Source organism: Cibotium barometz, chromosome 9 (assembly GCF_041138505.1).
Source record: "Cibotium barometz isolate CiBa-2024 chromosome 9, ASM4113850v1, whole genome shotgun sequence".
NCBI classification, from domain to species: Eukaryota; Viridiplantae; Streptophyta; class Polypodiopsida; order Cyatheales; family Cibotiaceae; genus Cibotium; species Cibotium barometz.
This window is the reverse complement of record NC_141054.1, coordinates 57958664-57969106: the sequence shown is the minus strand read 5'-3', so window position 1 is coordinate 57969106 and position 10443 is coordinate 57958664. Positions and strand designations below refer to the sequence as shown.

Below are 10443 nucleotides of genomic sequence, written 5' to 3'. Positions count from 1 at the left end.
ATACACATGTGCATTTATAAAATAAATAAACACATATAAACATATATTATCTATAATATTATGTTTTATTATATTTAGAGACGTATACCTATATACACATGTGCATTTATAAAATATATAAACACATATAAACATATATTTTTAATTAATTTTAAATTTTTATACATGGGGATGCATGATGAGGTGTGTTCACTCTTAAATAAGTGTATCTTATATACAATGTCTTTTGTCTTCTCTTTTACATACATATGTGTGTGCACATACACACGTATGTGTGATTGTGTAATGTCTTCATACGTGCATGTGTCGTGCAAGTGTCTTGATTGTGTGTATGTGTTAGTGTGTATTTGTTGTGTGTGTGTATACATGGTGTGTATGTTTTTATTTATGTGTATCCATAGCGAGTGTCTACATGTACGTGTCTGTGAGCATGTGAATATACTCGTGTGTACATCTATGTGTGTGCACGTGCAGGTGCATGTGTGTGTGATCCATATTTGTGCACATGTACTTGTATATGTGAGTGTATTTATGTGCTTGTGTGCATGTATACACGTGTGTATGTGCAAGCTTGAGTATGTGTGCAAGTGTGCATATCTATATGTGTTGCACGTGTGTCCATGCGTGCAAGTGTGTGTATGTGTGTTTGTATGCATGTGTGCACGTATCATGTGCTTATGTGTGTGTGTGTGTGTGTGTGTGTGTGTGTGCATGAACATATATGTGTGTGCATTGACATACATATAAATCTATTTATATATACTTACATACCTAAAGATACACATACATACATAATATATATACGTGTGTGTGTGTGTGTGTGTGTATGTATATTCTCTCTCTTACACATGCACATAATATAATATTAGAAGATATGTATGTGTGTGTGTGTGTGTGTGTGTGAGGAGAAGGGGGGAGGGGTGTGTCCATGCGTGTGGGAGTGTGTGTATGTGTGTTTGTATGCGTGTGTGCACGTATCATATGCTTGTGTCTATGTGTCATGTGTGTGTGTGTGCATGAACATACATGTGTGTGCATTGACATACATATAAATCTATTTATATATACATGCTTACATACCTATAGATACACATACATACATAATATATATACATGTGTGTATATGTATATCTCTCTCTTACACATGCACATAATATATATATATATATGTGTGTGTGTATGTATATTCTCTCTCTTACACATGCACATAAGATAATATTAGAAGATATGTATGTGTGTGTATGTGAGGAGGGCGGGGGAGGGGTGGGCAATTTGCTTTCTAATGTATTATGTATGTATGTATGTATATATATATATATATATATATAAGAAACTCATTGAATGAGTAAATGGTTTGATGGTACTAATTATGAGCCCCAATGCATCTAGGAGTGTGAAAGAAATCCCCAAACACTTATCTTCTCTCCCCCTTTCTCCTTTTCAAAAATTCTCTCTCTCCTTTCTCCATGTGAAGGAGTAGGCACTCTTCCTTTATCTTGTAAAGATGGCTGAAGGGGCTCGGTGAGTTCCTGTTTTTTTTTAAAACATTTGGATAAGCAAACGTTTGCTTTTGACCTGCTTTTATATACAGTGGCATTATTTATTTATTTTACTTGGCACAAAATAATGAACATATATACTAATCATTTACATAACACTTTAAGGTCTCTCTCTCTCTCTCTCTCTCTCTATATATATATATATATATATATATATATATATATATATATAGAGAGAGAGAGAGAGAGAGAGAGAGAGAGAGATAGAGAGACCTTTATATATATATATATATATATATATAGACCTTTATATATATATATATATATATATATATATATATATATCTCTATCTCTCTCTCTCTCTCTCTCTCTCTATATATATATATATATATATATATATAGAGAGAGAGAGAGAGAGAGAGAGAGAGATAGAGAGACCTTTATATATATATATATATATATATATATATATATAGAGAGAGAGAGAGAGAGAGAGAGAGAGAGAGAGAGATAGAGAGACCTTAAAGTGTTATGTAAATGATTAGTGTAGTGAGTGTTATATTTGATATCAAGGGTATATTGCTTAGGACGACAGATGTGGCAAGGAGGTCATTTTCATTTATTTATGGTGATGGACAAGATATTGAAGGTGATATTTTTTGACGATTGCTATAATATAGGTATTATTATTTTTCATAATCTATTCAATATTCATGGCTCAATTGTAGACCCTCCATTTTGAAAAGAATAAACAACAATATCTCTAATTATCAAACTGTTAAAGAGCACCGGTGTTTTATGGTATAAATTTATATTGCTATTGATACATTCTTTTTGGACAGGGAATATCTTTATTTTTAGAATCTAGATTATTGCTAGGTTTGTATGGTCGAGACACTTACAAAAAAAAAAACGAGAGCTTTGGGCTCCTTGGAATTTACAATCTAAGATTGCGAAAGATTGCGAGGATCAACTTCATGTACATGTAATGTTTGTGGACTATGAAAAGCTTGATAGATTAGATTTTCGAGTCATAGGCACTGGATATAGAATTTTTTGATTTGCTGACTACAAGGCTATTCAAACCCCATTCGCCTTAAATATTGATCCACTAAATGAATTCTGTAAGGTTTTTTTTTTCTTTGAAAACTATATCTCGCAATAGCTAATATTTTTTTCTTAAATTTATTTTGCTAGATAGAGGCGAGGAGTATAGGCTTCTAAGGAAAGATAATCCAATTGCTCAAAGATTGTTTTAAAGCTTTGTTCAGGTGTTGTGAGATTGTCAACATTATATTGGGTTGGAATGCTAGCTGTATATTTACACCAAGTTTGGTGCTTTATTCAAAAAAATATAAGTGCTTTAGGAACTTCTACATGTATATATATGACAAGCATGATGTGTATATATATAGGTTGGTAAGTTGAGGACCATGAGGCTCATGATAGGCTTCAAATATAAGGCTTCACCCTTGGAGAACTAGCATTTTTTTTAATTAATTGGAATTAGAAAGTACAACACAACACACACCCATTTACAATGAGGGCTAGAAGTAGTGACCTCTAGTACACTAATTTGCTGTCAACGAGGACGAGTCCTTCGTAGGAAACACGCTCCTGCTGATCCAGGCGTTGCATCTCTCTCTAGCCTTTGCACAACCAGTAAGGGGTCGTGCTCATAAAGGGGGGACTCTTCACCCTTCGCATACAAGGAGAATTGCCTTAAGCCTGCAGCTCGACTGGACTCTACGAAGAACGGCCTGATGCAAAACTCTTCAATCTTCGCATCACGTGCATGGCAGCCGGGCGTCTGTGTAACAGTGTTCTTTTAAGGATCTCTAAATGAGGGATGGAAGAAGGCGGGCTTTTACAGCTGCTGCAGCTAAGTAAGAATTTCTAATTTGCAGCTGTTAGACGTAGTGCGCAGATCTCGCCTATTGTTGAAAAGGATGAGCGGGTTTTGAAGCCCCCAAAACACAGACGCAGGAGAGTAAAGGTGGTTCCCAGATTCTTGAAGCAGTTAAGTCCTTCGATTCTGATCTATGACAGTGAATCGAGCTCTGAATCAGAATAATGGCCTCATTTACACACTCACCAAGCTCTCCAATCGTAAATATCGGCTTATCCACTCACTAATCCCTCAATAATTATCGCAATTTCTAGATAATCACTCCATTGATCATGTGACTCGCCATCTTCTTCGTTGCTGTAGCTCCTCTACCATTGCTTCTTTAGGCATCTTTTTATATTTTCGTGATTTTACCCAACACGCTCTTTATTCCACCCTCCGCTGGAGTGCAGGCAAGAGGTGAATCAAGATTCAAACTCGCATCCTATGATCTACCCCTAGAGCTCTAACGCTGAGCTATTGTCCCCAACCCAATCTTTTGGGCCACCTCTTTGTGTCTCTTCCCCCTTTGTTTGGCACCTTTATGTGCATTTTGAGATATTGAAAAGCCAACCCGCATCCGTACTATTAATCAAGATTAAGCATTAATTTACTATTAGTCCCAAATTAAAAAAGTCTTGTCATATCTTTTTGATCATTTGCTTATCTTGTTATGTGATAGTGTTGTCTCGTATGTCAGGTCTGCCTTATGTGATGTTGTCTCATATGTCAAGTTTGCCTTTTGTGAAGGTTCACACTCTCTCTCTCTCTCTCTCTCTCTCTCTCTCTATATATATATATATATATATATATATATATATATCTCTCTCTCTCTCTCTATATATATATATATATATATATATATATATATATATATATATAGAGAGAGAGAGAGATATATATATATATATATATATATATATATATAGAGAGAGAGAGAGAGAGAGAGAATCTCTCTCTCTCTCTCTCTCTCTCTCTATATATATATATATATATATATATATATAGAGAGAGAGAGAGAGAGAGAGATATGTAAACACGTATAATCTCTCTCTCTCTCTCTCTCTCTCTCTCTCTATATATATATATATATATATATAGAGAGACAGAGAGAGAGATATATATATATATATATAGAGAGAGAGAGAGAGAGAATCTCTCTCTCTCTCTCTCTCTCTCTATATATATATATATATATATATATAGAGAGATATATATATATATATATCTCTCTCTATATATATATATATATATATATATATCTCTCTCTCTCTCTCTATATATATATATATATATATATATATATAGAGAGAGAGAGAGAGAGATATATATATATATATATATATATATATATAGAGAGAGAGAGAGAGAGAGAGAGAGAGAGATATTATACGTGTTTACATGCACACAATGCGTGCCAATGCACTCATTGAATGAGTTGCATGACATAGTTGCAATGCTGTATATAGTACAATATGCATACAAACATGGGCTGTAGTACGATATCAAAGACTTCATTAACCAAGAAGCCTACGCCTATGAGTTGGTAGTCAATTAATACATGGAAGTTAGACTGATTGCAACATCAGACACAATAAAGGCTACCACATACGTTAGGATAGAGCACCTTCTCCTTCATCTCTCTCATCAGCAGACTAGGCCTTCAACCTGACATTGGAGTGACTACAACAAGAGAGTTCAAACTTGGACAAACAAACACGTAAAGCAACTAGATCTGTATTTAGCATGCAATCTCTGATTTAAGACTCATAGGAACCATTTATACACAATGCCCCTTGGAAGGGGATCCCAAAGTTAGCTCTCTCTCTCTCTCTCTCTCTCTCACACACACCTTTTTTTTTGTGTGGAATAAAAACATTCTCTCTCTCTCTCTCTCACACACACACACACACACACACACACATGCACACGAGGTCCAAGTTAACTTGAAGCCTTTTAAGGAAATGATTTATTGGTAATAAAAATCATCAGCACAGCTCCCAAAACACGAAATTAATTAAGACCTAAAGCTCCCTAGACAAAGTGACTGTCAATACCTCAGGACAGTCCTTAAATTATTGACTAAGTAGTCCTTTCAGCTGCAAAATGGTTCCGAGAGGAGGCAGTGCAAATCCCAGCATTGCTAGCACACACTGCTTAACTTTCCTCTAGCTCGGCATCAGGTAGTCAATTCCACTCCACATTTTGAGTCACTCTAGTCACCTTCTGAAATCAAGCATTTGCCTTGACACCCACCTTGGATTTCCGGGCCAGTTTGGCCCATTCAGTATGATATGAACCAGCACGATCAGTGCGTTCATAAGTATGAGCCCCGAAGTAGTCTCGCTGCGCCTGGACTAGATTGGCAGGCAGCCGGGCACGGCGATATGTATCAAAGTATGCTAGACTTGCGCTCATGCCAGGGGTGCTTATACCCATGCTAATGGCCAGACCCACTACTCTTCTCCATGCTCCTTGCCTCTCAACCATCTCTTTGGCAAATTCCGGATCCACCAAAAGACTGGGCAGCTTTGAGTTGCGATCATAGGCCTTCTTGATGCGATCCAAAAACACGGCCCGGATAATGCAGCCGCCTTTCCAAATGCGAGCAAGTTCACCTAGGTTTAGATTCCAAGACTTCTCGATACTTTTTGCCCTTATAAGGTTCATGCCTTGAGCATAACTACAGATCTTGGAGGCATAGAGGGCCTTCCTCACATCATCAATGAGTTGCTTCTTGTCCACAGTCTTGGAGCCCAAGACATCAGTAAGCCCATGTTCTTTGAAGATCTTGGCAGCAATCTCTCGCTCTTCCTTTAGCCCACTCAGAAATCGAGAATCCAAGGACGCAGCAATTGTAGGAGCAGCTATGGAAAGCTCTGCAGCTTGTTGCACTGTCCACTTGCCAGTACCCTTCATACCTGTCTTATCAAGAATATTGTCAACCAGCTCCCCTTCACCAAGATCATCTTTCACTGTGAAGATGTCGGCAGTGATCTCCACAAGAAAGCTTTCAAGCTCCCCTCTGTTCCATTCTGCAAAAGTCTCTGCTATTTCCTCATTGGACAAGCCTCCCACACACTTCAGCACATCATAAGCCTCAGATATTAGCTGCATGTCACCATATTCGATACCATTGTGCACCATCTTCACAAAGTTTCCGGCACCACCTTGACCCACATATGTGACACACGGGCCATCATCAACTTGGGCAGCCACTTTTGTCACTACATCCTCAATATACTTGTAAGCCTCTAATGTTCCTCCAGGCATCAGAGAAGGCCCATATCGGGCGCCTTCCTCACCTCCAGAAACACCCATCCCAAGATAAAGAAGCCCCTTCTCTGCCACTTGCTTGGCTCTGCGTTCCGTATTCTCATACCATTCATTGCCTCCATCTACAATGCAATCGCCAGGTTCCATAAAATTAGAAAGGGTGGCAATTGTTTGATCTACAGGAGCCCCAGCCTTGACCAGAAGAACGACGGCTCTGGGTTTCTGGATCGAGAGCACGAAGTCCTTGGGATCATGATAGCCTTTGACAGGAAGGTTTCCTTCTTTCTTGGCCCTTTCAACGGTATCATCTACTTTGTTGGTGGAACGATTATACACAGAAATAGGGAAACCCTTCTCAGCAATGTTGAGAGCCAAGTTTTGGCCCATAACTGCCAGGCCTGCAAGACCAATTCGAGACAGATCTGCGGCCTCCATTGCAGGCTTGTCGAGGGGGATTGATCACTTGCTGTCACAGCTGCAGAAAAGGGAGAAGTGCCATGTTAAGATGTTTCCCGGTAATCTCCATATGATACAGCCTAGCCCTCAAAAATCAAGGAAAGCCACAAAAATAGACAACTTTCTCAGCTTGTGAGGAGGAGGAGCTTCCCACTATAATATTAACATGCATGAACATCAGGAAAAGATCCAAACTGCAGGAACGCTGGAGCCTTGGTTAAACTCAAAACACCTCATATGTTCAAAGATGATATAGTAAGAAGGCAAAAATGCCACTAGCCCACCAGGAAATTCCATAGCACAAATCTATACATGGAGATAAGGAAGAATAATAGCTAGATGCAACAATTATACATGGTGGCAAGGACACCACCCACCCACATGTAGAAACACCACGTGTCCATATGAAGAATCTATAGACAAAGCACTCACCCACGTCCAAAATCTAAGTCACCCACATGCAAAATCTATGAACACAACACTCCTCCACATTCAAAATCTAGAACAGAGAAAAAATACTGCTATAGTCTGCTCACATGCAAAATCTACAAACAAAAGGAAGAACACTACTGCCTACATGCAAAATCTATGCACAGGCATAAACACGATGCCCACATGCAAAATTTGTGGACAGAGAAAACACTACTGCCCACATGAAAAATCTATGCACAAAGGGAAAAACACAAAATCATACAAACAAAGGCCCAAACACACACATGCAAAATTAAACACACGCAATCAGAAATGACACTTGCCCACATGCAAAATCTACACACAATGTCTAACACACCATTAGCCGCTCCCAAGTAAGATCAGTATACATCACTCGCCCAACCTCAGAAACTGTAGAAATACCAATCACCCATGTAGAAAACCACAAGCCCACAAGTAAAAACTGTGTAAATTCACACAACCTCGTATGAAATGAGAGTAAAAATCCACACGCCCACTTGCCGTAACTATGCACAAAGCCATGAGCGAGATCTAAACGCAGAATACCCACTCGCCCACGCTAAAACCAGTGCCTCACATGCCGAATCTGCCAAAACCAAATCCATACCAAGAAAAGAAGAAAAAATTTACCTGCTGCGTAAGAAAAGCCACTGCACGGAAGGACGAAGACGAAGAGCCCCGCAGTTCTGGGTCCCAAACAGATGCGCACAAATGAATAAGAGGGAGCGACTTTGACAATGCACGCTGTAACAACAAATTCACCCACGCGATGACCGACCACGTGGCATAAAAGACCCTTTGAATGAAGCCTTTAGCGACGGTGCTTTCCACGCCTGAAAGTATTCTCAAAATGTTCATAATATTTCCACAACGAAGAGCCCCTTAGGGCCTCCTAAGGTCGCATCTCCCATTCCCCACTTCACGTCTCTTTACCTTTTAGCCACTTCCCTAGTACTTGCCTGGCTGCTACTAAGAAAATCAACATGAATATATATGTTGCCACCACAAACTAAGAAATTCGGCATTGGGTAGCCTCATGCATTGCACAGGGCAAGTTGTTTTCATCAAAGCCTAAGGAGAAAGAGGCACTAGCGAGGGGGTGGGGCTACAGTCAGCGGGGTGGTCACCTTTCTCCCCACACCGGACTGCACAGGGCTGTTTTCATGCAAAGCCCAAGGGGAAAGAGGCACTATCAAACTGGTGGTTAAGGTGGCAGCCTCTTTTCTCCACATCGGACTAGGTATGAGTCCCCCTCCCCCTCACTCCATAAAAGGGGTGAAGAGTGTTCTTACCTTGCATATAAAAAAAAGGGGGGCACCGGCAATCTTGTGTTGTTGGAGTTGTTCATTTTGTGCATTAGTATGTAGAGAAGGCTTCCATTGTGCATTTGGGATAGTAGAAGGCTTCTTTATGCATGGTGCACCATGAATGAGAGAGAGAGAGAGACAGAGAGAGAGAGAGAAATAAAATGAAATGATATATTAACATCTCTAATAGGCCATAATGGCCTATGAGATCAAAACTGAGAGTACATTTGAAGTTGGTGTCTCATTAAAGAGAACAACCAAATGAAACTAAAAAGTACAATAAATTGACTATCTTACATTTATAAGAATTGTAAGTAAGACTCCTAGATAATATTGAGTAGAAAATATTGGAAAATGTATATCAAGTAGATCCATGTATGTTGATCGATTGAAGTGTTGCCCTCTCCTCAAATCAAATATCTCCGCCATGGGGCTGTCTAGAATGGAGAGGTCATAGAAGCGAGGTAGGCGCCTCCGATGTCGAGTAATAATGGCTTAGATCTGGTGATGGTGAGGATGCCGTGGTCGGGATCCTGGTGGGCATGGCCGACGAGCACGACATAAGACGATTGCTCTATCAATGGTGACTCCCTGGGAGCGTGGCTGGTGCCTTGATGGTCCAATTAAGAGAGAGAGAGAGAGAGAGAGAGAGAGAGAGAGAGAGAGAGAGAGAGAGAGAGAGAGAGAGAGAGAGAGAGAGATTTTGTAGATGGTTGCGATGCATACAATGACTCTCTATTCATAATATGAGAGACCCTAATTCATAAGATTTTTTATAAGTTTCATTTGAAACTAATTATTTTTCACAAACATTAGGCCCCTATTAAGTGTCTACATAGAGTTTGTTCATTAGCTATCCAAAGCATATTGTTAAAAGATGGCTTAAGAGACACAAAAGTGCTATCCAAGCCTACCAATTGATTGAGCACGTTGCCACAAGTGCTAGTTTGATTGGTTAGGGTGTTCGGTCTCCTCGTAGGAGGTTGCAAGTTCAAACCATGTTTGCAACATTGTGTTGTGGTATCATTGTAAATCATGATAATATATGGTGGGGTGTGTGCATGTTTTAAAGTGCACTTGCACTTTAAGAAATTCTTTTTAAAAATCGAGCATGTCACCCTTATCGCAACAAAGGAGCTCACCTATGCAGGTTGTGCTTGCTTTTGTTGAAAAGGGCGGGGAGGACGGGGGCATGAGTGGGGAGGGAGTTTGGTTAAATCACATGCAGATTTGACTAGGGACATGGCTACATCATCAACAAAACACACGCTAGTAATTTATTCTTGTCCGAGCCCACACATTTATGGTCAGCAACATGGGTAACTACATAAAGATGTGGGCAAGCTAAAGATGGTGAGGGTGGTGCGTAGGGCTTGGCAGAAGCACCTTAGTGTGTAGAAGAGATGGCCCTTCATTACTCATTTCATCGATGTGTTAAATTTTGATTGAATTAGGGTTAGCATTTAAGCTTCCAACGTCTCTTCATCCTCTTCTGAGGAGGAATTAAATCCTCAGCACCTGGACCGAGAAGAATTGGTCATAGACCGCAGTAAACCCTAACAA

General features: G+C 39.6%; 1 protein-coding gene across 2 annotated transcripts; it reads right to left on the bottom strand.

Moving 5' to 3' along the window:
* Positions 1-5342: 5342 nt before the first annotated feature.
* On the bottom strand, positions 5343-8364 carry LOC147635757 (6-phosphogluconate dehydrogenase, decarboxylating 1, chloroplastic-like). Of its 2 annotated transcripts, none has more exons than XM_086803164.1 (2): positions 8204-8364; positions 5343-7139 (listed from the first exon to the last, which is right to left on the bottom strand). In XM_086803164.1, the coding sequence occupies exon 2, from the start codon at positions 7097-7099 to the stop codon at positions 5621-5623; it is 1479 nt and encodes a 492-aa protein (XP_086659290.1). In that variant the 5' UTR covers positions 7100-7139; positions 8204-8364; the 3' UTR covers positions 5343-5620. The 2 variants fall into 2 exon arrangements, with proteins under 2 accessions (XP_086659290.1, XP_086659291.1); XM_086803165.1 differs by lacking the exon at positions 8204-8364 and adding an exon at positions 8035-8193.
* Between the last annotated feature and the right edge of the window lie 2079 nt (positions 8365-10443).